General features: G+C 38.1%; 1 protein-coding gene across 3 annotated transcripts; it reads left to right on the top strand.

Annotated features, from left to right (window-relative positions):
- Window positions 1-194: 194 nt before the first annotated feature.
- On the top strand, window positions 195-23398 carry Coq10b (coenzyme Q10B). Of its 3 annotated transcripts, none has more exons than XM_027925050.2 (5): window positions 195-349; window positions 10607-10756; window positions 13186-13378; window positions 18760-18861; window positions 22355-23398. In XM_027925050.2, the coding sequence occupies exons 1-5, from the start codon at window positions 240-242 to the stop codon at window positions 22520-22522; spliced, it is 723 nt and encodes a 240-aa protein (XP_027780851.1). In that variant the 5' UTR covers window positions 195-239; the 3' UTR covers window positions 22523-23398. The 3 variants fall into 3 exon arrangements, with proteins under 3 accessions (XP_027780851.1, XP_071475062.1, XP_071475061.1); XM_071618961.1 differs by lacking the exon at window positions 195-349 and adding an exon at window positions 2462-2530; XM_071618960.1 differs by lacking the exon at window positions 195-349 and adding an exon at window positions 10300-10392.
- The last annotated feature ends 4510 nt before the right edge of the window (window positions 23399-27908 follow it).

Genomic DNA, 27908 nt, shown 5'->3' with positions numbered 1-27908 from the left:
CCTAAAGCCCCTGAACCCCTCTGATTGGCCGTCAGGAGGACGAGGCCTTCACAATCCGCGCTAAGGCTGTGAGAGCTTGCGTGGTCCTGACGCTATCAGGGAGGGAAGAAGGGGCGGGTCTGGGTGCTCAAGGGGCCAACCGATTGGCTGGGAGGCCCTGGAGTTGGTCCTCCCGCCCGGCTTGAGGGCGGTGCCGCGGCCTTGGCCCGGTGTTTGCGACCGGCTTCGGAGAGACGATCATGGCAGCTCGAGCCGGTCAGAAGGCCTTTACAAGGGTAGTCTCGGAGTGCCGTCCGAGGTTGGGGACGTCAGCCGCAGTCCCAGCGCAAGGGTCAGCGCGGAATAGTAGGTAATAAACAATGGGGGCGCGGGGACGAGAGCAGTTTTACTCCTGGACCTGCTGAGTGGCGAGACAGGGAAATTTGGGGGTGAGGAGGAGCCGAACCCGGCGCGTTTCCCTTGTCTCTGGAGAAGTGTCGGCATTTGAGGGACTCTGGCGCAGCGCCCGAGGCTGGCCTGCTGTCTAGGTAGTTCAGTCTCTGGGTGATTGGCTACCCTCCCGGTAGGTGGTGAGGCATCAGCGCAACGACTGTGGACGCATCTGATAAAGCAGTTCAGCCACAGGTGTTTGGGGCTCTTCCGATCTCCTTCCCTATGACCTGTTGCTGTGGCGGTCGGAAAGTTTTTGTTTTGCCCCGGGCTCTCGGAGTCTAGCTCAGTGATAGAGGACTAGCATCGCAGGCGCGAGACCCTGGATGAGACCCTAGTGTCCCGGAAACACCCCAACTAGTAAGACAAAAAGCATTTGCGCGGAAGGGTTGCTCGCTGCTGGGGATTTGGGAGTTTGTGGCCTGGCGATGAGCTCCCCTTCTGTTCCTCCTGAGTGCCAGGTGTTCAGAGGCGCTTTTCCAGTTTGGGTGGAGTTTTTTTGCCCCCACTATTTGGTATTTATAAAAACTAAATGTAGCCAACGAAGGACCTGTTTTATTTTTTGTTTCCTTCCCCATTCCGCTGTAACTTAGAGGTCTTGTAACCTTGAATCAGAGTCTGTCTTCGATTTTCCTGGTTGGTTCCTTTATGGAGAGGTTGGAGTGGAGATGGAGGTGGAGAAATGAAGGATACCATATTTTTTAATAGTTTCCTTTTAAAAAAAAATTCTTTTTTAGTTGTAGTTGGACACAATACTTTTATTTTATTTATTTATTTTTATGTGGTGCTAAGCTAGCACTCTACCGCTGAGACACAACCCCAGCCCCTACTAGTTTCCTTTTTACTAATAACATTGTGTATAATTTTTCTCGAAATTGGTGTTTAAAAAATGTAAACAGTATGAGGAAAATTAGTGTTTAAAATATGTATACAGTGAGAGAGCACAAATCTGGCCTAGCCCCAGGCCATTTAGATTCAAAGAAGAATCTAAAGAAGTAACAGCGGCACACTTCCAAATCCTTTTAAACAAATTGGATAAACAAGTAAAATCAGATATTATTTACTCCTGCTTTAGGAAATAATCTCAAAAAGTATTTCTAAACAGAATAACAATATTTTAGATCTGTTTGTGTTACTCTTAAAAATATTGGTTTGCAAATAAAAGTGTTACATTAACATAGATTTTGGCCTTTATAATAGAGTATTTGAGAGAGTAGTATTCAAAGAAGGCACGTGGTGCGTGCCAGGGCACTGAACCATAGCATGAACACTGACCAGGAAATCTATATTAGTTTGCTTTAAACCCAAAAAATTTGGGGTGCTGGGGAACCATATATGAATTGATACAAAACTGTATGCAGTGGAAAGAAAGCTTTCCAGTCAACCAGACACTTATTCAATTTATCTCTTTAGAAGTGAAGGTCTTTCTTTTTTCTTCTTTATCCTTTTTCTTTTCTTTGTGGGGAGGTGAATCTCCTAAGGCCTGGCACCAGCTAGGCAAGCACTCTACCACTGAGCTACATCTGCAGGTCTATTTTTTTTTTTTTTTTTAAAGATGGATACAATATCTTTATTTATTTTATATTTTTATATGGTGTTGAGGATCAAACCCAGTGCCTCACATGTGCAAGGCAAGTGCTCTATCACTGAGCTATAATCCCAGCTTCAGGTCTACTATATTTTTAAAAATAAACTTTTCTCAGACAACCTACTTTTTCTGATACTGATTTATCAGAAAATTGTTAATTTTAACAGTATCTGCCACATAATTAGCCTCCAATAATAAATAACATGGTATCTATGGAGTGGGAAAAGTAGATGAAACTGTTATAACTGGTAGATTTTGTATGTTAAATTTAGCTTTTATAATCAATATAGCTAACAGATCCAGAAATAATTTTTTGTGTGTATGACTTATTTTGGGGGGGGTGCCAGGGATTGATTTCAGGGGCACTCAACCACTGAGCCACCTCCCCAGCCCTATTTTGTATTTTATTTAGAGACAGGGTCTCACTGAGTTGCTTAGCATCTTGCTGTTGCTGAGGCTGGCTTTGAACTCAAGATCCTCCTGCCTCAGCTTCCCAAGCCTCTGGAGTTATAGGTATGCACCACCATTACATTAAAAAAAATTTTTTTTTTCTTTTAGTTGTAAATGGACACAGTACCTTTATTTTATTTATTTGTTTTTATGTGGTGCTAAGGATTGAACCCAGTGCCTCACACATGCTATGCAAGTGCTCTACCACTGAACTACAACCCCAGCCCTTTTCCATTACGTTTTAACAAATAGTCATGCAGCATTTAGCTTGACCTTTTTTATTGACCTCTATTACATGTAGAATAAGTGAAAGGAAAGCAAAGAACCATGAGACTGGTGAGCGAGAAATGAAAGAGACCAGGCAGAGATACACATGAGAGTTTATTTGTCAGAGCTGACAAATAAAGGCCATCTCTCCATAGATGGAGAGAGGCAAAACAGACTTGGGGATCAAGGCTTTTATGGGGCAGGCTCAGAGATTAGAGCCTGGTGGGTCCTGATGCAGGCGGTTAAGGGTGGGGTTGATATGAGAGAGTGGTGAGCCTTTCTCAGAAATGCTCTTGGATATGAAAGTGAAATTTTTCTTAAAATGGTGACTGTCACTTAAGATGGCCATCCATATGCTAAGCAAGAACCTTACATTAAGCCCATTCAAATTGTGTGTGTGTGTGGTGCTAGGAATTGAATCCAAGTTCTGTGTGTGTGAGACAAACATGCTAACACTGAGCTAAATTCCCAGCCCCCTTTCAGTTTTTATAATCAACTAATTGTTTAATTTTTTTTTTTTTTTTTTTTTTTTTGGTATTATAGAGCCCAAATTTGGTCTCCTTTTATTAGTTGGGCTGTTTTTTTTGCATTTTGAAGCCATATTCTCAGGTATCCTTTAACTTCTGGCTGAATATTCCCAATTTCTTCAACTGTTCCTAATTCTTTATATCTTTCAGATTTTCTCCTCCACCTCAGCTAAATTGTAGGGTCTCAGTGTCCTTCAAGAAATTTTATTTATGTATCAATTATACTTTGCATATATCAAATATTATATATAATAACATGAGATTTCACAAGGCCACTGTTTTAGCCAGCTTTGTGATGCCATGATCAAACACCTGACCAGGGACAACTTAGAGGAGGAAAAGTTTATTTTGCCTCATGGTTCATTCAGTGGTCAATGGAGGATACTGCTTGGGGCCAAAATGAAGTAGAGCATCATGGCCAAAGGGATCTTTGAAGGAAAGCTGCTTGCTCATAGCAAGGTCAGGAAGCAGAGAGAGGGAAGTTGGAAAGGACAGCAGGGAAGATGAGCCCCTTCCAGGGCACACACCCCAGTGATCCACCTCCTCCAGTCATGTATACAAGCCCATAGTTACCACCTAGTCAGTCCATTCAAACTAGAATGAGCTGATAAGGTTACAGCTCTCATAATCTAGTTGACTATTTCTGCATTAACACAGGAGCTTTGGGGGGGGGTATCATATCCAAACCATAATATTCCACTCTGGCCCCCAAAAGATCATGTTCATTTCACAATAAAAAATGCTTTTAATTCATCTCCAAGAGCCTATAGTCTTAACAGTTTTAGTATTACCCAAAAGCTCAAGTCCTAAGTCTCCTGTGAGACACAAGGCACTCTTGGCTATGAACCCCTGTAAATATCAAAAGCAGGTTACATAAATTCAATATACAGTGGCACCAGGTAAACATTCCCATTCTGAAAGGAAGAGATAAAAGACAGATAAAAGGAATGGTGGTGGGCATGCCATCCCAGTGATTTCGAGAGGGTAAGGCAAGTGGAGGATCAAAAGTTCAAAGCCAGCCTCAGCAAACTTAGGCCCTAAGCAATTTAGCAAGGGCCTATGTCAAAATAAAAAGGGCTGGGGATATAGCTCAGTGGTTAAGTACCCTGTACCAAAAGAAAGAAAGAAGGAATGGGGCCAAAACAAGACCTAATCCCAGCCGGGCAAACAGTTTTTATAGTTCTACCTTGAGTATCTGGGGCACATGGTGACAAGAGGTGGTTTCCCAAGGGTTTGGGTGGCCTCGCCCCTTTGGCCTTGCTGGTTGCAGCACACAAGTGCTGTCTTTCAGCTTGGCGCCAGCAGCTCTTCTTGGCAGACAGTCCACATTATTGGCGTTTCTAAATTTCTGGGGTCTCCATTCCAGTTTTGGCTTCACTTTCACAGCTTTACACATTGCTGCCTTCGGGACAGCCTGTAGGGATTCTGTGTGTGTGTGTGTGTGTGTGTGTATGTGTATTGGTGCTGGATGTTGAACCCAGGGCCTTGTGCATGCAAGGCAAGCACTCTACCAACTGAGCTATATCCCCAGCCTTGGGATTCTGACTCTACTGAAACCAGAGTTTTGAGATGAAACTAGATTCCCTGCTTCTGCTGGCAGATGAGGTTTGTGCAGTCTGTAGGCCTTACCAATTTCCTTCAGTATTCTTACCTGGCAAATTTAAAGAGTAAAATCCATTGTCAATAATGAAGAGTGAACAGAGTGGGATTTATTTAAGTGAGAAGAGATAATCTGATAGCATTACTAGAAACTGAGGTAGTATGAAGGATCCCACCCCCTCCAAGTCAGAAAGATTTCAGATATATTGCTTAGAATAACAGGCTTGAGTTTATCGAAGGGACTGGAAAAGGGAAAGGGGACACTCTGAAGGGAGTGAGGGACAGTGTGCTTCTCCTACACTTTCCAGTTTTATTGGGGGTCCCAGAGAAGTTTCCAGAGGTTCTCACCCAGGTCCACCTCCTGACTTTTGACTGACAGCAGAATGATTTGAGACTTTTAAGTTCCTATTGCTACAATAACTCTAGGTCACTGGTCCATGCTGACTGGTTTTAATTGGATCTTTAGCCATACATTCTTACATTCTTATAGAGCTTATGGTTAGGAAGAATTATCCTTATCTCTCTGATAAGGATAATAATAATAATAAGTTCCATGATCTGATCTGTGAAAAGGGTCACAAAAGCTCCTCCTTGAGGGTAACTTGGCTTCCTCTTATCAACATTATTTTAGGCCTGCATTTCTCCTGCAGATAACAGATAGTTTGCTGAGAAATGTGACATATCCTGTCCACTTAAGTTGGATAGGGCTGTAGGTAAATTGCTTCTTAGAAAAGAAAGCATGAGCCGGGTGGGCATGGAAGTACACGCCTGTAATCCCAGGGCCTTGGAAGGCTCACAGGAGAATCGAGAGTTCAAAGCCAGCCTCAGCAATGGCAAGGCACTAAGCAACTCAGTGAGACCCCTGTCTCTAAATAAAATACAAAATAGGGCTAGGGATGTGGCTCAGTGGTTGGGTACCCCTGAGTTCAATCTCCGGTACCAAAAAAAAAAAAAAAAAGAAAAGAAAAGACGGCATGTAAGGGTCAGCATAGTGGGCACATATTATAGAATTCTTCTCTTAACCTCATGTTTCCATCAGTTGCATCAGCCTGCCCCTTATCACTACTGTACTTTGCCTGGCCTCTCAACCCTTCTTTTAAAATTATAGTGGAAACCTTATAACCCCACAACTCCAGCATCTTGTATTCCTGTAGAACTAGCACCATGTGATGACACCAAGGTCTGCTGAAGCTTGCTCAAGAGCTGGGCCCTCTGAAATTATGGCTCTATGGTCTCTCAGTGTCTGGGTAGCTGAACAGGGTGAAACACCTTGCTAGGCTCCTTTGTATATGTTGGGCACCCCATGATATCTTGTCAAAGGAATTTTACCTTCTATACTATGGAGCCTATAGTGGGTGTGGTCTTGCAAATTTCTAAGATGCCCTCAAGCCACCTTTTCTATTGTCTCGGTGAAGTACTTAACACCCTAGTGGCTGTAATCTTGTTAACAACCATATATCATCCTTGGTCCTAGGTATCTAAGTATTTTTCTGGTATAACTGAAAGTTTTTTCTGCAAGTTTTCGAAATCTTCAACTCTGCCTTGTTTTCCTTCCTCTGTGTGTGTGTGTGTGTGTTTTTCCGGGGATCAAAACCAGAGCCCACACATGCTAAGGAATCACTCTACCACCGAACTACATCACCAGCCCATCAGCTCTGCTTTCTGTTCCTGATTCTCACAGCATACCTGTCTAAAAACTGATAGCAATATCCATGCCATCTCCTGAATGCTGTGCTGCTTTGACATTTCTTCTGCAAATTAGTCCTATTACCGTTAACTCCAGCTTCACCGAAAGTCTTAGGACATGGGCAGTATGTAGGCAAGTCTTGCCAGAGTATAACGTAAGTGGTCTCCAATTGCATTCCTAGAAGAGTACTTGTTCCCCTCTGAAATCTCATGAGCACAGTCCTTTTTTTGTTTGTTTTGGGTTTTTTTTTTTTCTTTTTTAAATAGTTTTTGTTGTTCTTTTTCTTTTTATTTTTTTGAGCACAGTTCTTAATTCTGTTGGCATTCTAGTTTTCTGAGTTCCCACCAGAATTGCTCATTAAGCTCCACTGCAGCTAGGTATGATGGTGCATGCCTGTAATCCTGGTAGCTTAGTAGGTTGATGTAGGAAGATCATAAGTACAAAGCCAGCCTCAGCAACTTAGCAAGACCCTGTCTCAAAATAAAAACCAAAAAGGGCTGGAGATGTGGTTCATTGATTAAGTTCCCCAGGTTCAATCCCTGGTACCAAAAAAATGAAATAAAATAAAAATTAAAAAGCTTTGCTACAACATTCTAGGGTTTTTCCAGCCTGCATCACCAAACTTTTCAAAACTCCTCCCACAAATAATTTCCAACTGCTTCTGAATCACATGATCAAGTTAATCAGAGTAACATCCTCACTCTTTATCAATTTCTGTTTTAGCTGACTTTGCATAACTGTGACAAGAACACCCAACAAGAACACTTAAGAGGTGGAAAAGTTAATTTTGCCTCATAGTTCTATGGTTAGTAGAGTCCACTGCTCTGGGCCCACAGTGAGGTGTGGAACATCATGGCCAAAAGACCCTGTGGAGAAAAACTCCTCAGCTCGTGGCAGTATCAGGAAGCAGAGAAAGGGAAGGGGGAAGGGGCTGCAGTGAAGATGAATCCTTCCGGGCACACCCCTGGTGGACCACTTCCTCCAATCATGCCCCACCTGCCCACAGTTCCCATCAAGTCAGTCCTGTCAAACTAGGAATAACTAATCAGGTTATAGCTCTCATAATCTGGTCGTTTCATCTCCAAATATCCCTGCATTAATAACGGGAGCATTTGGGTGACACTTCATATCTAAAGCCATAACAGCTACCCTATTTCCCTTTTTAAAAAGTAATTTGCCAGGCATGGTGGTGCATGCCTGTATTCCCAGAGGCTCGTGAGGCCAAGACAGAAGGATTGCAAGTTCAAAGCCAGCCTCAGCAATTTAGAGAGGCCTAAGAAACTTAGTGAAACCCTGTCTCAAAAAATAAAAAAGGGCTGCGGATATGGCTCATTGGTTAAGTGCCCCTGGGTTCAATCCCTGGTACCAAAAATAATAATAATAGTAATTTAAAGATTTGATTTAATGAAATATCACTTTTTTTCCTCCTCTGCTGGTACTGGGATTTAATACAGGGTCATTTTATCACAGAAGTACATGTCCAGCCCTTCATTTTTATATACCTTTATTTTATTTATTTTTATGTGGTGCTGAGGGTTGAACCCAGGGCCTCGCATGTACTAGGCGAGCACTTTACTGCTGAGTCACAACCCCTGCCCCATGTCCAGACCTTATAATTTTTATTTTGAGACTAAATTGCCCAGGCTAACCTTGAACTTGCAATCTTCCTGCCCCAGCCTCCTGAGTTGCTGGGATTACAGTTGTATGCCACTGTGCCCATTGAAATATCACTCTCATACTTGAAGCTCTTCAACAGCTTCTCATTAAGAAAAATTTCATCCAGGTATGGTGGGTTTAGCTCAGTGGTAAAGTCCCTGGGTTCAATCCCCAGGAACCCTTTCCTCAAAAATTTTTTTCAGTTTTTTGTAAATTGCTTTTTCTTGGCCAGCAATATGCACCATGATCCAACTACTGTCTCCAAAATTATTTCTTGCTACTCTCTTGGCATCCATACTGCTTCTAAAGGATTAGTCTCTTTTCAACTCTTGACACTGCCAAACTCTTTCCCTGTAGCCCAGAATGCTATAGTAGTGTTACCTATCCCTCCCCCCCCCATACACACACACACACACACAGGAAAATACCTTTGCATATTCATATTTGTACACACATTTATTATGTACCAAATTACCTCTTTTCTTTCTCTGCAAACTCCTTTTGTATTCTATCTTAGCTGAAATAGAACTTCAGAGGGCTTCCTAGGTTACCCTGTCCAGAGGAGGTCCTGAGGTGCTCATTAGATGTCTCTACCACTTTCTTTTTCTTTCTGATAATTTTTTAGTTGTAGATGAACACAATATCTTTATTTTGTTTATTTTGTGTGGTGCGAGGATTGAACCCAGTGTCTCATGTATACTCAGCAAGTGCTCTACCACTGGGCCACAACCCTGGCCCTCTACCCCGCTTTCTTTTCTAGTACTTTTTTTTTTCCTTTTCGTTTTTGGAGATGGGGTCTTGGGGTCTCACTGTGTGGCTCAGGCTGGTCTCAAACTTTGGGGCTCAAATAATCTTTTGATCTCCACCTCCTGAGTAGCTGGGACTACAGGTGTACAACGCATGCTCAGCTCTTTTCTGGTACTTGTTTTGAATCCTCAACTAGAATATAATCTTCATAAGGTTCTTATTTGTTCTTTTACCATCAAATCCTTAGTGACTACTACAGTCTAACAGAATAGGATCTCAGTAAGTATGTGAATTGATAATGAATATATAAGTAGTATATAAGTAGTATATAATAGATGTGCGATATTCATATTAGGGAAAGTTAAAATAGCTAGGTGAACAAGATATTTCTTTTCTGGAAAGAGATACTTTTTGTGCCAGAAGTTTCTAATCTAACTTTAAAGCTGTTGTTTTTGGTTTTCTTTTCTTTCTTTTTTTGTACTTGGGATTGAACCCATGGGTGCTTAACCAATGAGCCACATTCCCACCCCTCTTTATGTTTTGAGACAGGGTCTTACTAAGTTGCATAAGGACTTCACTGAGTTGTTGAGACTAGCCTCAAACTTGTGATCCTCCTGCCCCAGCCTCGCAAGTGGCTGGGGTTACAGGTGTGAGCCTGGTGTCCCAGCTATTTTTAGTTTTCTTAATGGTGCTTAAGAAGCTTTATTTTTCTGGCCAGGTGTGGAAATCAGTGACAGTGTCTGGGAGACCAGTGTCTGAGATTGGGGTCCCCTGAGGACTTCATGACTGTGACATACTTGATGACTGAGAAAGTTTCTGTGCAAAGGCATAGGATGCCCAGTTGCTATGGAGATGTCTTCCATGCTAGAGTTTTATCAGCCTCTGCCTTATTCCCAGGTATAGCAGCTCCTGGGAATGAAGGAACTTCCTTGCTAAGATAACCACAATGTTTCACCAGTTCCACTGCCCCTGAATCTGCCCGGAATTAGTAACTTTAAACAGTGCACTTTCTTGAGAGCTGCACAATGCTCCTAACATTGCACAGTAACAAGGAAATAGCCACATACTGTTGCTAACTCTAACTTTCATGAATACAAAGAATAATGCTTGCATAGTCTTTAATCTGATTTAGAGAGATATAAATGTATAATAAAGATTGCTGGTGTAATTCTTTAGACCTGCTTCTCCATCAGAGAGTAGCGCTTCATCCATCTCCAGCTTTATCTTCAAGATCTGCATTTGTTGACTCTATTTCTTCCATTCTCCCATTGCCCCTCGCAGGAACCTGCTAGTTTGGCCACGCTGGTCGAGGCAGCCAGGCAATAGTGGCACATGCCTGTAACTTCAGTGACTGGAGAGGCTGAAGCAGGAGTATGGAACAACAACTTAGCAAGACCCTGTCTCAAAAATAAGCAGAAAAGGACTAGGGATGATGTTCAGTGGTAAAGCTCCCTTGGATCCCCAGTAGAAAAACAAAGATTTATTTTTATCTATGCCTCTGTGTGCGTGTGTGTGTGTGTGTGTGTGTGTGTATCGTTTTTTTACTCTAAAATTACAAAGTCTTAAGAAATATGATAACTTTTTACAGTCTCTATAATTTGTGCTTCCTCTTAATTTTTACTGTCAATCTAAATTGGATGATTTTTGTCTTTTTAGATATTTAGCTTCCTGTGGTATACTGATGAGCAGAACTCTTCCACTACATAACTCAGTTTTGCCTAAGGAGATATATTCAAGAACTTTCTTCAAAATTGCTTCACCCTTAATAAACAAAAGAAAAGAATATTCAGAGAGAAGAATTATAGGGTTTGTATATAATAATAATTCTACTAAAAGAACACATTCACAGTTTTTTTTATAAAGTATTGTGCCTCTTTCTTCCAAATTATTTTCTTAGACTAAACTGCTTTTTTATATTGATTTTTCCATTGCCCCTTGCAGTTTTATAAATATTTGTTATTGAGTGATTATAAGACAGATTTAAGCCTTGACATAAAATGAAAATAATTTATGACCTGCGTTTCTGTATGTTATATTTTTGGCAATTCTCAAGAGAGTTTAAACAAAGAAAGGCTTAAATTCGGTTGCTTCCAAAAACACTTTTTTTGTGATTTAGGTTGTGATTTTTTAAATTACTATATCATTTTGGGGTGAATCATATATTAACAGTGTTGAGTCTTTATAAGCAAAAGTACTATATATCTGGCTTATTATTCAGGTTGTATTTTATATGTGACAATGGAGTTTTGCTGTTTGTTTTTTTATTTAAGCCCTGAGATATTTTTGTAAAATTTATTTCTACATATTTTCTATTGCTATGCTAGTGTTTTCTAACTGGTTTTGGTTAATATAGGAAAGCTATTGGTTTCTAATTATTTCCTAACAGGCCACCTTACTAAATTTTGAATTGCTTCTTCTGAACTGATGTTTGTATCATCTACCAGTCGATAAATTTGGTTAATTTTTCAGCACATATGCTTTATATTTCATGCTCTGATTGGATGTTTTAGCTAATATTTTCAGAACAGTGGTACATAATGTAGCATCTCTGTATTATTTCTTACTCTAATAGACTTGCTTTGGGTATTTTATGATCTATGGAATTAATCATATAGTTTTTCCTTTTTTGCAATGAATGTGATTATAATTGTAAAATTCTTTATATTATTCATATATCCCTCAATTAGTTGCATTTGATCATTATATCTTTATAATATATTTCGGATTCTGTTTGTTGATATTTTTCTTCGGAGTGTTTGCCTCACTACTTATAAGGGATGTTGGTATGTAATTTTCTTTTCATGCTCTTTTATTAGCTTTTGGTATTAGGAGGTTATGCTGATTCATAAAAAGAACAGGAGCCAGAAGTGGTATTGCATGCCTATAATCCCAGCTACCTGGGAGACTGAGGCAGGAGGCCAGCCTGAGCAAATTAGCATGACCCAATCTCAAAATTTCAAAGACTAGAGTATAGCTCAGTAGTAAAGTGCCCTTGGATTTAATACCCATTACTCTAAACAAAAACAACAAGAACTAAACAATAGGCTTTTTTTTGGGGGGGGGGGTATTCTAAAATAGTTCATTTTTCTTTCTAAAATTGCAACAGTATTACCTGGTTATATAAAAATAATAACATGGAAGCATATAGTCTAAGGAATTGGTCTATTTTAACCTTCCTTTTTTTCTCTGAGTTGATGTTAATTGTTATATCCTTCCAGCACTTTTTAAATGTATTCATTTGACAACTATTGACAGTTATTTTTAGGAAAAAACAAATATCAAGTAAGTTTAAATTGAGGAACACAGTGTATTTGTATACTTTTTTGTTAGTTGTAGATATTTTGCTTTATAATGTGCTTTTCTCATTAATAAGATGCTGTAAACTGTGCCTTAAAATATATATTTGACCAAAATTTTAAAGCAACCAGTATAGAGTCCCATAGTAATCTTTTATTATGATTCATTAAACATTTACTTTTTTGTTTTTTTACTTACTAACTTAGCAGTATTGGGAATTGAACCCTGGGCCTTGCACATGCAATGCAAGTGCTCAACCACTGAGCTGTATATTCCCATCCCCTTTTTAAATTTTATTTTGAGACAGGGTCTTACTAAGTTGCCCAAGCCTACCTCAAACTTGTGATCCTTCTACTTCAGCCTCCTGAGTAGCTGGGATTATAGCCATACACTACCTTACCTAGCATGATTTATTAAACATTTGTTGATATCTATGTACTGACAAAGATTTGGGTTGCTTCCATTTTTTTCCACCCTTTCACATCAATATTGAAGTAAACATCTTTGTTTTGTACATTATTTTTGAGTGTTAAATTGCTGAAAGTGAAATTCCTGGCTCCAGTAAGGGATTATTAGTCATCTCAGACCAGTTCATATTATGCAACGATGTGGATATAGTGGCTGCAAGACTTTTCAATTTTAAAGTTTTGTTGTTGTTGTTTTACTATAAAGTCTGAGTTTTTAAGTACTGGCAACTAGTGAAAAATTGAAAAACCACATCTACAGCCAAATTCAACCTATGAGCCACTATATTGTGACCTCTGCTGTATGTGTCTATGTAGAGCCCTTCTAATTTCTGTGTTTTGAAGTCATTCATTCTATAGTATGGTTCAACATACGTGAAAAATTATTTATGAGTAAGTTTTTTCATGTTCAATTTTAAATGTACGTATATCATATATAATAAGCAGTTAACACCCCTCATCTATTTTTAAAAGATATTCGATGCAGGAAATGTATGATGTAGTATCAGAAATGGAGGATTACAAGCATTTCGTTCCTTGGTGCAAAAAATCAGATATAATATCAAAGAGATCTGGATATTGTAAAACACGATTAGAAATTGGATTTCCACCTGTGCTGGAGCGATACACATCAGTAGTAACCTTGGTGAAACCACATTTGGTAAAGGTAATAGCTCTGTTTTTTGTTTGTTTGTTTTTTTCTGTTTCCCCAAACAATACCAAATAGTTTAATGTCTTAAAGCATAAAAGGGTGTCTCTAAACCAGGAGGAGAGGTAATGAACCATTTATTTTATCTCCTAATTGTGCTATTTTATATGCAATGTTAGCATTATCCTTTTCCTTTTTTTTTTTTTTTTTCTTTTTTCTGTTGAGGTCTAACCACTTAGGAAAGATCACTTGGGTTATACAAGTGAGAAATATTTTAATTTAATCTTTGTACTATTTAAAAATATATATTTTGAATACTGGGGGAAATTTTAATAAGTATTTTTTTTTTAAAGTTAAAGAATGAAAAGTGGTAGAAGATGAGGAAAGGTAGAAAAGATACAAATGTGGGGAATATTAACATTGTTGAGGTCCTCCTGCCATGTAACAGGAATTGAAATGCCAGCTCCTGTTACCTTGTACTAATCATCTTACCCTTTTCAGAGAAGGATACACTTGGGGGAAAAAAAAAAAAGAAACCTAGACTTAAAAAATAAAAAAATGGAGAATTCCATGGAGTAATACTTCATTTCTTTCAAATTCTTACCTTGTACTGGCCAAAGCTTTTTTTTTTTTTCTGTTTTTCAGAACCCAGGAGTGCTCTACCACTGAGCTACACTCCAACTCTTTTTATGTTTTATTTTTCAGACAGGGTCCCCTGGTCACCCACACTGGCTTTGAACTTGTTTTCTGCCTGCTTCAGCCTCCTAAGTAGCTGGGATTACAGGCATATGTCACTGTGCCTAGCTAATGGCCTTTTATTTTATTTTAATTTTTTTTTAATATTTTTTTTTTAGTTGTGGATGGACACAATACTTTTATTTTTGTGTGGTGCTGAGGATCGAACCCAGTGCCTCACACATGCCAGGCAAGTGCACTACCACTGAGCCCCAGCCCCAGCCCCTTTACTGAGCTCTTAATGCTTTAATTGCTCTTTTAATTCTTACAACAGCCTTTTGAGGGTCAAATCTTATTATTCCTTATCTCCTAGAGCAAATTAAGGCTTGGAAGAGTTAGATAACTTGCCTAGAGTCAAAGAGCTAACACTTTAGTTTGTCCAAAATCGGTGAATTATAATCTTAAATTTTTATTGTTCTCTGACCTCAATCTCTTACCATTTCAAGCTCTTATAACTTAAATGTTAATATTTTATGCAGCATCTAAATAAAGAACTCTTTAAAAAAAAAAAAAAAAAAACAAACCTAACCACTCTATCCTCTGACTTTCTTACCTTCTCTGGCTTCTTAAAATATACAGGATAAAGTCAATCTCTTTATCATTGCACGGGGGCCCCCTCCCCTTAATTTTCAGGTATACCACATATCTTAAAGTTCCATGATTGCACCAAATAGTACTTGTTCCACAGCCATGTGTTTTGGCATATTGTTCACTCCTCTACCTGCAATGTACTTCTCTCCTTGCCTATTAATCCTTCAAATTCCAGCTGTCTAGTGTTATATGCTCCCTTTCTTTTCATGTAAATCATCAGTCCTACCTCAGTGATTCTTCTGGGCTTTGTATGTACTTTATTTCTCTGTCATATTTTTTCCACTGGATTTTTTGGACAAGATTGAAGAACTTGAGGGAAGGGATTCTATTTTTAGTTGTCAATGAATCTTTGTTTTAATCATTTATATGCAGTGCTGATAATCGAACCCAGTGCCTCACACATGCTAAGCAAGCACTCTGCCACTGAGCCACAACCCCAGCCCCAAGGGACACTGTCTTTTTCCTCTCTGTGTCCTCAGCACAAACACTATGGCAATCAGTCCTTTCATATGAAGCTATCACTACCTGTATTCTTGGACTCCTGAAGATCAGAGATGTTCATAATCATCTGTTATTTTCAGCACATCTGAGGAGAATGGATTTTTAAAAATTTTCATAATAACCTATATGATCATTGCTATCTAACTTTTATGAAGCTTAAGGAGATTAATAACCCTAAAAAAATTCACACTGTAGCTGGGCACAGTTGCATACAACTCAGGAGGCTGCGGCAGGAGGATCACAACTTTGAGGCCAAACTGAACAACTTAGCAAGACTCTGTCTCAAAGAGTTGAGGATGGGGCCAGGGTTGTGGCTCAGTGGTAAGATCGCTTGCCTAGCATGTGTGAGGCACTGGGTTTGATCCCTGGTACCACATAAAAACAAACAAATAAAATAAACGTATTGTGTCCACCTACAACTAAAAATAAAAGAGGTGGGGATGACACTCAGTTTGTTTTTTTTTTGTTGTTGTTTTGTTTTTTTAACACATGGCCTTGTGCATGGTAGGGAAGCACTCTACCAACTGAACTGTATCCCCAGACCAACACTCAGTTTTAAAGTGCCCTTTGATTCAACCTTCAGTACCAAAAAAAAAAAAAAAAAAAGAATTACACTGTATTCCAAACACTTTTCCATTATAAAAAGCTGTGTCACTTTATATACAAGTTTATTTTCAAAGATATACTTGAGAATAACCCAGAATTGTGTGTGCTTAGCTTTCAGTTATCCTTCAGTTCAGGTGTTAGATTTTAATACCTAATACATATTTGTAACATATAGTAATAATCATTATAACAAGGGAACAACAGAAGCCATGTTACATATCTATGAATTATTAACTTACTAAAATGTGCCTATCACTTAGTATGTCAGTAATTCTAATCTACATGAATCTATAATGGTCACAAGCCCTTGGAAGTTTTCAGATTTAACAGGGACAACAAACATTTCAAATAATCTTACTTCCTGGTTTACAATATAAAAATTTTGTTTGGGTTAGAGTATTTGACAGACTTGGTCAATTTACTTTGAACAACCAGTAGAAGGTCATTATAATAACAGGTGCATCTGTGTTAAATATCTCTGCTCTTAGGGATAAGGTCTTTGGTAATATCATTCATGTGAAAAAATACCAGTAAAAATCCATGTGTCCTTGGACTACATCATTGGTGTGAGTGCACACTGCCATATTTTGTATAAAAATAGTCAGAGGGGGAGGTGTTATAGTGAGTATTTCCAACAGCTGTTTTTCCTTCAGTGTTAAGTTTCCTGTAAGCTTCTTATGTGATTATAAAGAAGGGCAAAATGTGTTATCTTTTCTGTTTTTTTGCTGTACTGGGGATTGAAACCAGGAGAGCTTTACCACTGAGCTACTTCCTCAGCCCTTTTTATTTTGAAACAGGGTCTCACTGAGTTGCACAGGCTTACCTTGAACTTGGCATCCTTCTGTCTCATGTCCTGAGTAGCTAGGATTATAGGCGTGCACCACCATGCCCAGCCAAAATGTATTATCTTAAACTTAAATTACTGAAATAATAAGATTTCATTATAGTTTTTTTAAAAAATTTTTTTAGTTGCCAATGGATTTTTAACTTTATTTATTTATTCATATGTAGTGCTGAGGATCGAACCCAGGGCCTCACACTGCTAGGCAAGCACTTTACCACTGAGCCACAACCCCAGCCCCATTTTTTTTTTTTTTTTTTTTTTGAGACAGGGATTTGCTGTGTTGCTCAAGTAGCCTTGAACTCCTGCCTCAGCCCCCCCAGTAACTGGGACTACACATATATGCCACCATTCATTGTAGATACTTACTGGTATTAAAAATTAGAGAGTTGGCAGTTATTGAACTATACATGTATGGCTAAAAATTTACTTCTCTCCAGTGACTTAGCATAATTCACTTATTAGTTAATAGTATTTTAATTATTATTATGTTAATATGTCAAAATTAATTTTTTTCTTTCCTTTTTTTTTTTTCCCAGTGCTGGAGGTTGAACACAGGGCCTTATGTATTCTGAGCAAGTACTTTACCACTGAGCTAGATCCCTAACCCTATATGAATTTTTAACATTCACTGGTTTCCACTTTTCAAGTTAAAATAATGTTATCATTTCTTTTTATAAACATGTGAATGGAGCACATAAATGCTTTTTTAGCTTGGGTGCTATTGATCTTTTTAATAATAATTTTACCGTGTTACTGGCTGGTAATTCATGATGATAATTCATTCAAGAGTGTGTAGGTGAAGAGAAAGTTAGAAACTGCAAAAGAATTTCTGCTTTGGCTCCAATATCTATGGAGAAATGCAGAATTTAGTCAAAGAAATGGTCCTGTGTTCTTTGTTCAGAGGGGCTACAACTGGGAAAGAAAAAGTAAAACTGTTTTTCCTCCAAGTATTTTTTATCTATGCAAGTCCCGATTTTGCTAGTGTGTTTTGTAGTGATTATAGCCTTAGGGGAAGGGCTTTCTAAACTCTTGAGGGGAATCTATCACCAAAGAAAAAGGGATAAAGAGGCTTGATTATTGACTTCAGGATATGCCTAAAGAGCTGAGGAGGAAGTTGTACACTTGGAAACAGTCTGCTGCTAAAAGAAAGTGATAGGTATTCTTGAAGTCAATTGTTTACTAGTGTAATAATGCCCAATAACATCTGAGGGTTTTAGGTAAAAAAGCTGAACTGGTTGGGGTGGCACAATATTGTAATCCCAGCTACACAGGAGACTGAGGCAGGGTTGCAAGTTTGAGGTCAGCCTGGCAATTTAGTAAGACCCTGTGTCAAAGGAGCTGGGGAGGGCTGAGGCTCTAGCTCAGTGGTAGAGCGCCTGCCTTGCATGTGTGAGGAACTTGGTTTGATATTCAGCACCACATAAAAATACATACATACATACATACATACATACATTGTGTCCATCTACAACTAAAAAATTAAGAATTTTTTAAAAATTAAAAAGGCACTGGAGATATGACTCATTGGTATAGAGCAACCCTGAGTTAAATCCTCAATACCACCAATAATAATAATAATAATAATAATGAAGAAGAAGAAGAGGAAAGACTAAATATGATTAACAAAAGAAATTTGGGTAATAGAGAATTATAGAATTGTTCTAACTGTACCAGGTACCTTATAACCATTTTTGCCATCTCGTAGAAATGGTATATAGCAGGTATTATTTTACATTTCAAGGAAATATGGTACAAGAGTTTAGCTTTTTCAGGATCCCTTTTAAGTGGTAGATCTGGAAATAAGCTTCCAAAAATATCACTCCCTGTTCTATTGCCAGAGGAGAGAAATCTAAGTAGTATAGTGGGTAATAGCTGTGAAATAAAGAAAAACTGGCAGTCTTGGGGATTCTGAAAGAAAAGAAAATAACTAATTTTGGTTAAAAAGTTCCTTCCTAGCATCAAGCTGTTAAATATCTTCATCTCCTGTGGTCTGACCTATAAAAATCAGATTTTTTTCTTTGGAAAAAAAAATGGTAGATTCTTATTAATCCAAAAGGTACTTAACTGTAGTTTGTTTGTTTGTTTGTTTGTTTTGTTTTGTTTTGTTTTTGTCTTATTCTAGGCATCCTGTACTGATGGGAAACTTTTCAATCATTTGGAGACCATTTGGCGTTTTAGCCCAGGTCTTCCTGGCTACCCAAGAACTTGTACCTTGGATTTTTCAGTAAGTTTCTCAAAAAGTCCTTGATTTGTTTCACATATAAAGTGAAGTGAGTACTGAAGTCATATTGTATGCATAGAGATAACCAAAACTCAGTTTTTTAAAAATCTCAAATTTCTGAGTATTGATTACATTTTGCTGCACCAGTGCTATGAACATTTTTTTCTCTATTCTAATCTTGCAACAGTGAATATTTCTTTCTCTCTTTTCTACGTTTTACAAATCCATCGATTTTAAGATATATGCCTGGGCTGAGGATGTAGCTCAGTGGTAGAACATTTGTCTAGGATGCATGAGGTGGGTTTGCTCACCCGTAATGCAGAAAAAACAAACAAAAAGCTCCACATGCCATGAATTTACTACATCAGTTAAAAACATTTAAACTTAGTAACAATTTAAAATTGATACCAAATTAAATCTATATATTGCATGTTATATGTAGAAATGAAGAATAAAGGAGGAACTCTGATTTTAGAATCTAGGGACTCATAATTTTCTTCTTATCACCTTAAAAATAGAAAACTTAAAGCCTACTATAAATTTCTTTGGCAGCAGGTAATATAAGTTGTTCCTTGTCTTGCAACTTAGTAACTCAGGCATTGAATCTTTTTGTTTGTTTGGTGCTACAGACTGAACTCGGGTGATTTGCACCTGAACTAAATCCCCAGCCATTGCCCCACCTTTTTTTTTTTTTTTTCAATTTTAAGACAGGGTCTTGCTAAGTTGCTGAGGCTAGGCTAGAACTTGTAATCCTCTTGCTTCAGCTTTCCAAGTTGCTAGAATTATAGGTGTGTGCTACCATGCCCAGTCAGACATTGAATGCTAAGTTATGCTGGTGATCCAAGTGTACAGTGGAACACATCTGCAATTCCAACAACTCAAGAGGCTGAGGCAGGATAATTGTAAGCTTGAGGCCAGCCTCAGCAACTTAGTAGGACCCTGTCTCAAAAAATGGGATGGGGATAGCTCAGTTATAAAGCACGTTTGTGTTCAGTACTCAGTGGTGGTGAGCTAGGGTTGTAGCTCAGTGGTAGATTGCTTGCCTACCATTCAAAAGGCTCTGGGTTCAGTCCTCATTACTGCAAAATAAACAAACAAAAAAGAAATGGTAATAATTTTGGTTAAATTGTTTTATTTTTGTTTTGGGCTCTTTCTCATTAAAACATTAGTAGACATAGTGTACTCAAGGTCCTGGGTTCAGCCCCCAGCAACCTCTCCCTGTCCCCTCCCCCCCCCACACACACACACACAAAAATAGTGGACCTTTTTTTTTAAATTTTTTTTTAATTTAAAAAAAAATTGTTTTTGTTATATGTGACAGCAGAATGTATTACAATTCACATTACATATGTAGAGTACAATTTTTCATCTCTCTACTTGTATGCAAAGTATATTCACACCATTCATGTCTTTTTCATACATGTACTTAGGGTAGTGATGTCCATCTCATTCCACCATCTTTTTTTAACCCCCTTGCCCCCCCCCCCTTTTTAATTTATTTTTTGGTTTTAGGTGGACACAATATCTTTATTTTACATTTATGTGGTGCTGAGGATTGAACCCAATGCCTTGTGCATGCTAGGCGAGCACTCTACCACTGAGCCACAACCCCAGCCCTATTCCCCCTTTTTGCCCTATGTACAGTTTGTCTAATCTTCCCATGCTCCCGCTCCCAACCCCACTGTGAATCAGTCTCCTTATAGCGGAGAAAACATTCAGCATTTGTTTTTTTAGGATTGGCTTACTTCACTTAGCATTATATTCTCCAACTTCATCCATTTACCTGCAAATGCCATGATTTTATTCTCTTTCATTGCTGAGTAATATTCTATTGTGTATATATACCACATTTTCTTTATTCATTCATCTATTGAAGGGCATCTAGGTTGGTTCCACAGTTTAGCTATTGTGAATTGTGCTGCTATAAACATTGATGTAACTGTGCCCCTGTAGTATGCTGTTTCTAAGTGTTTTGGGTATAGACCAAGGAGTGGGATAGAGCTGGGTCAAATGGTGGTTCCATTCCCAGTTTTCCAAGGAATTCCCTCTGTTAATTTCCTGATTTTGACAGTTATACTGTGGTTACGTAGGACATTAAGATGGAAAAAAAATCTGTCCAGGAGTGGTAGTTCACGCTTGTAATCCCAGCAGCTCAGGAGGTGGAGGCAGGAGGATTGCTCGCAAGTTCAAAGGCAGCCTCAGCAAAAGCGAGGCACTAAGCAACTTACTGAGACCCTGTCTCTAAATAAAATACAAAATAGGGATGCAGATGTGGCTCAGTGGCTGAGTGCCCCTGATGAGTACAATCCCTGGTACCAAAAAAGGAGGGGAGGGGCACTGGGGTTGTGGCTTAGCAGTAAAGTGCTCGCCTAGTATGTGCTAGGTGTGCTGGGTTTGATCTTCAGCACCACATAAAAATAAATAAATAAAATAAAGATATTGTGTCCAACTACAACTAAGACCAAAAAAAATTTTTTTAGAAAGAGGGAGAAATCTCGGTATGGATACATGGGATTCTTTATACCAGTTTTGCAACCTTTTTATAAAAATAAAATTATTTCAAAATGAAACTTTGAGCTGAGAGCATAGCTCAATGGAGGCACTGGGTTTGATCCTCAGTACTTAGGGGGGGAAAAGGATGAAAAGTTAAAACATTTTAAAATCTAGAGGGCATTTGGTCGTTTTTAAAAACTGTTTCTCGGGCTGGGGCTGTATGTAGCTCAGTAGCAGAGCACTTACCTAGCATGTGTGAGGCACTGGGTTTGATCCTTAGCACCACATAAAAAAATAAAAAATAAAATAAAGGCATTCTGTCCATCTACAACCACAAAAAAATTAAAAAACAAACATACAAAAAATATTTCTCAAAACATTTGCCTTGGGCTGGGGTTGTGACTCAGTGATAGAGTGATGCTTAGCACATGTTAGGCATTGGATTTGATCCTCAGCACCACATAAAATAAATAAATAAAATAAAGGTATTGTGTCATCTACAACTAAAACAAAATTTATTCAAAAGCAAACAAACATTTGCATTGAATTCTGGCTACTCGTATAAGAGTCAATCACCTGCCCTTTCTGCTTTGTGGTTGAGTCATGCATGTGTGCACACAGGTGATCTCCTTGCTGCTATTTATCATTGGAATGATGCCTATGAGAACAGTCACTTCCCTTCCTTATTCCTTTTGTGAAGTAGGATATATCCAAGAAGTATACATTAATAAGAACAGTAAAACTTTTTCTAGTCTTCTCCAGCTTATTCAGATGTAGGCTGTTAGCTCTGAAATGAGATGCATTGGCCTTGTTAAATTTATTTTGCCAATAGTTGTGCATAATGCAATAAAGATGATTCCCTCTTCTGATGGTAAAGTCTCACCTCTATATACCTACACAACTTTACCTTAGATCCCCAGGTCACAGTGTAAACACCTTGTCCTCAGTGGAAATTTAGCAGAAGAAAGATTTTTCTAAAACAATTTTTAACATTTTCTTACAGATTTCTTTTGAATTCCGCTCGCTTCTACACTCGCAGCTTGCTACTCTGTTTTTTGATGAAGTTGTAAAACAGATGGTAGCTGCCTTTGAAAGAAGAGCATGTAAGCTGTATGGTCCAGAAACAAGTATACCTCGGGAATTAATGTTTCATGAAGTTCACCACACATAAAGAAAAAAAAAGAACTGGTGTCACCTACTTTTAATTTTAGTTCACTTTTAGGAAGTGCTTTCATGGTTTATTTTCAGAAGTCAGAAAGCATTTGCTAAACCCAACTTTGATTATAAACCTGCTCCATTGAAAATTTGCACATAGAATATGGACCCACTTGTACATAGAATTATTTTTTCAATCAAGTATAATTTAAAGTAATGTGTACATCAGCAGGTTCTGCATTTATAATAATGGGATGTCATCATTATTGCCAGAATATTGACATTACTCTTCTGTATGGAAGTTGAAAGTGTAAATTTAATTCTTTTAATTATCACCTTACTTGAAAGAGATTAGTTGAGAATACTCCCTCTGTGGAGCACTTCAATATATATTAAACATATCATGGTTAAGTTATTATATTCAGAGTGTTTGTAACTTATTGCTATAGGGCCTGCCATGTGACCATTTGAGTAATCATCATATATTCAAAGTGAAAAACTTTGATTGTTCATATGGGTAGTAGTTGATAATTCACTGTTATTGTGAGATTAGCTCCCAGGTAAACACTGAAGGTGTTTGTTTGGTTTTGTTGTTTTGTTATGTTTTGTTTTGTTTGGGTAAGTGGTCCAGAGCTTTATGATACTGAGTAGTAGTTTGCAGCCTTCTCCCAGGTTCTATGTCTACTCTTTCAATAATGCTAATCACGTGTTAAATTCTGTCTACCACAGTAAGCAACAGATGAAAATAAGTTGGTTGGTATATCTCCAGCACTTTGCATCCCTGTTTTCTATTTATTGCATGTATTCACTTTCAGTAATATATTCCAAACATATTTTTTTAACAAATCAATATAAGAACTGAAGTAGTAACTTAATAAAGTTAATTTGTCTATTTTTTGTACAGTTATTTTGTTTATTGAAATATTACTATGTTGTTTCAAAGTATATATTATACTGTATTGTTTGAAAGTGAAGTGTTATAGCATTTAATAAGAAAAATACTTTTATAGGAACAGACTATGAAAAATCTGGGTGAAATTCAGTCTTCCGTTAATCAATACTGATCTCCATCACTCTTTTCACTCCATACACACCACCCTCTGGCGTTAGGTTAGTGCTACTAAGTTTATTTTCTTGGATCAACAATCACTAATATGTTTTTATTTAAAGTGAGTGTGTATGAATTTGTTCAGTTAATCTTTTTTTGAGTACCTGCTTTCTCTAAGACACTGAATATATAGTGGTAAAGAACTCACATGGGAGTTTTGCTGTGCTGTCACACAAGTAAAACAATATATTCCCACTTATAGATGAGAAATCTTCCCAGAGAATAAGTAGTCTGCATATAATCATGTACCTTTTTTTTTCTTTTCTTTTTTGCAATGCTGGGAATCATTAAACTCAGGGCCTCCCATGTAATAGGCAAGTGTTTTGCCACTCAGCTATACTCCCAACCCCCCCAATTTTTCTTTCTTTTTTGTACCAGGGATTAAACAGAGGGGTGCTTAACCACTGATCCACAGCCACAGCCCTTTTTAGAGACAGGGTGTTGCCGCAGTCTGGCTGGGCACAATCAGGAGCCACTTGTCAAAAGAAACTAACTTTATTTTTAGAACCACACACGCCAAACAAAACAGCCTCTCAGGAAAAACCCTCAGAGCCTCAACTGCCACCACCGGCTTTCCACAAGCCTCTCTCTCCCACCAAGCTTCTCTCCACCTCCCACAATCCTCCTGCTCTTGAGGCCGATTGGCTGGGTCATGTGGGTGGAGCCAAAAAAGTCCCCCAATGAGCAGCTCCATGGTCTGAAAGGGCAGGGAAACAGCCCAATGAGCATCACCGCAGAGGAGCCAATCAGCTAGATGTTGCTGGGGCCGAGGAGCCAATCAGCTAGATGTTGCTGGGGCCGCTGTGAGCCAATCATCAGCCGGCAGCTGGAAGTTTGCTGGGGCCCCTTCGGCTGTGGCTCTCAACATCTCCCCCTCTCTGTTTAAACAACAAGCATGTGGCTTAGGGACCGTGCCTGCCTTAGGTTGTCCAATAGTACATATGGTCCTTAGGTTGGTACCATTGCAATTGGATCTTACCCGTCACTGACTACCGGTCCAGTATACAGCCACACCTGTGGAGAGGTCTTTGTACCAGTGGGGGGTGAGGTTCTTTGCCTCACCTCTGTTGGCCCCCAAATTTTAGCTGGACGATCATGACAAGCAGAAGGGAGGAAGATACACCAAGCCAATTGACGGCTCCTTTTGTATGCATGCCAGGCGAGTGCGCTACCGCTTGAGCCACATCCCCAGCCCCATAAAATCTTTATTTTTGTTTGTTATTATTACTTTTTATGTGGTGCTGAGGATTGAACCCAGTACCTCATGGTTTTGAAGTAAATGCTCTACCACTGAGCTACACCCCCCAGCCCCCGATGACGGCTCCTTTTGGAAAAATTGTACCACCAATGACATCATCAGCAAAAATACTCCAACACTACCACAAGTCGCTGCACCAACAGATAGTTCACAATGCATACAGGTGAGCTCACAATGTGTCCAGGCAAGTTCTGCAAGCAGTTCAGTGATGGCTATTGTAGAAGCTGTAGATTGGTTTTATCTTTGACTTCACCAGCACTGGGATGAAGATAGGAATTCTGGCAATAATGGCTAAAGAAAAAATTACGTAACATTACAGAAGGCACTAAAAGAAAACAATTTTCTTAACAATTTACATTGTCTTCACCGGCACTGGGATGAAGATAGGAATTCTGGCAATAATGGCTAAAGAAAAAATTATGTAACATTACAGAAGGCACTAAAAGAAAACAATTTTCTTAACAATTTACATTATCTTTAAGAGAATTATTAAATATAATGAAAAGGAAAGGTGAAAGTAAACAAACAGATCTGTTAACCTTCTTATTTGTTTACATATTAAAACAATCCTCAACAGTTGTTTACCCAATTTAAATTAAACCATATAAATCACGTGAAAAAAAAATATTTGGATCCATTTTATCATGAGCGCTCATCATATATGATATATGGACATACATACATTCAAACATATAACACAAAACACAAGTGTGCACACATAATATAATACATAGAACACATAACATTATAGTAAAGGCCTTATAACTTTTTACAGGTGAAATCTCCATTGCAATGTTTAAAAACTCTATAGTCAAAAAATAGAACTGATCAGCAAAACATTAACCTAGGTCTGTATGAGCTCAAAAAACAAAATAGAACTTCATGATATGGCAAAGGGCAATAATAAAATAGATATTGAAAAAAGCATCCTGGTTCTGTTGCAGATGTAAGAATAGCCAAACTGGAGTTTTGGATATCAGTTGTTATGGATTTGAGCCAAATCATCTTCTTTTTGGTCTGTAGAAATCGCTTTAGTTAATCTTTCTGGAATCCAAATCGGCTGCTGTTCTCCCTGTGGAAACACATAAACAGACCCCCGACTCCAGACAATCACTGGGTCAGGACCTTGGTTAATCTCTCTGGAATCCAAATCGGCTGCTGTTCTCCCTGTGGAAACACACAAACAGACCCCCGACTCCAGACAATTACTGGGTCAGGACCTTTCCATTGTCCTGTTAGAATATCCTTCCAAAGTACCTTGGGCTTATGTACATTTTTTGGACACATATGCCTTTCCGCAGCACTAAGTCCTGATGAATCCAAATTTAAAAAGTTTAGAGTAAAAAGGGTTATTTTAAGTTTATCTTTGGGGAATATTTACCCCTTCCCAATTCCTTCTTTTTGCTTTAATAAGTACATTTTAATAGTTTGATGAGCTCTTTCAACTATGCCTTGTCCCTGTGGATTGTATGGGATTCCTGTTATATGAGTAATGCCAAATGTTGAGCAAAATTGTTTAAAAGAGGTAGAAGTATAACCAGGGGCATTATCTGTTTTTAACTGTTTTGGAACACCCACAGTGGCAAAATTTTGTAAGCAATGAGCTATAACATCTTTAGTTTTTTCTCCGGCATGAAGGGAGCCCATCAAAAATCCAGAAGAAGTATCAACTGTAACATGCAAATATTTTAATTTTCCAAATTCTGGCAAGTGTGTGACGTCCATCTGCCAAATATGGTTAGGTATCAATCCTCTAGGATTGACTCCAAGATTAACTTGTGGTAAAAAGGTCACACAATTTTGACATTGTTTTATTATTTGTCTAGCTTGTTCCTTAGTTATTTTAAAACGCTTTTGTAAAGTATTAGCATTGACATGGAACTTTTTATGAAAATTTATAGCTTCTTCTAGTGTAGAAAAAATATGTATGTCATGTGTAGTTTTATCTGCTAAATCATTGCCCAAACTAAGGGCTCCAGGCAATCCTGTATGTGCCCTGATATGTCCTATAAAGAATGGATCTTTTCTGTCCCAGATTAGACTTTGTATAGTGGAAAGCAAAGAAAACAGTAGAAGAAGGGGAAATCCTACCAGCATCTTCAAGAGATACTATAGCATTAACTACATACTGACTATCAGAAAATAAATTAAATACAGAATCTTTAAACATCACAAAAGCTTGTAAAACTGCATTAAGCTCTACCTTTTGGGCTGATTGTTTGGGTACTAAAAATGTAAAAGTTTGATCAGGGATAACTACTGCTGCTGTACCATTATTTAACCCATCAGTGAATATATTTGGAGCATTCATGATAGGTGTTTTTCTTGTCATTTTTGGAAAAATTACAGGATGCAATGACCAAAAAGACAATAAAGGATTAGATGGTAAGTGGTTATCAAATGAAACATTAGATTTGCACATGATTATTGCCCAAGTATTTAACTCATTAGCTAACTCATCAATTTGATTCATAGTATATGGAGTAATAATTTTATTGGGAGAAATTCCAAACACTCCCTTTGCTGCTTTTATTCCTTTGAGTATTAATTGTCCTACAGCCTCAGGATACCTAGTAAGAATAGTGTTAGGAGAATAAGATAAATGTATCCATAATAATGGACCTTCTTGCCAAAATACTCCTGTAGGAATATTTTTTGTTGGTAGTACAATAAATAATAAAGGCAAACTTATATCAATTCTATCCAAATGCATATTTTCCATATATGTTTCAATGATTTTTAATGCCTTTCTTGCTTCAGGCGTTAACATTCGGGGTGAATTTGGATCTGATGGACCTTTTAGGATATCAAATAAAGGTCCCAACTCTCCTGTTGGTATACCTAAATAAGGCCTTATCCAATTTATGTCTCCTAATAACTTTTGAAAGTCATTAAGTGATTTGAGTTGATCTACTCGTATTTGAATTTTTGGTGGACGGACCATGGTTGAGGATAATAGAACTCCTAAATAATTAATTGGAAAATTTAATTGTACTTTATCTATTGCTATCTCTAGATTATAATTTTTTAATAAGT

The sequence above is a fragment of the Marmota flaviventris genome, chromosome 11 (assembly GCF_047511675.1).
Source record: "Marmota flaviventris isolate mMarFla1 chromosome 11, mMarFla1.hap1, whole genome shotgun sequence".
In the NCBI taxonomy this organism is placed as follows: domain Eukaryota; kingdom Metazoa; phylum Chordata; class Mammalia; order Rodentia; family Sciuridae; genus Marmota; species Marmota flaviventris.
The sequence above is the reverse complement of the archived record's forward strand: the minus strand, read 5'-3'. Positions and strand labels throughout refer to the sequence as shown.

What these genes read in the sequence shown, in the direction of transcription:
- Coq10b (XM_027925050.2), top strand. Translation starts at nt 240, where the DNA reads ATGGCAGCTCGAGCCGGTCAGAAGGCCTTTACAAGGGTAGTCTCGGAG. An exon ending in GGGTCAGCGCGGAATAGTAG is followed by an intron (nt 350 to 10,606) that starts GTAATAAACAAT and finishes TTGTCTTTTTAG; the next exon opens with ATATTTAGCTTCCTGTGGTA. An exon ending in TCAGAGAGAAGAATTATAGG is followed by an intron (nt 10,757 to 13,185) that starts GTTTGTATATAA and finishes TATTTTTAAAAG; the next exon opens with ATATTCGATGCAGGAAATGT.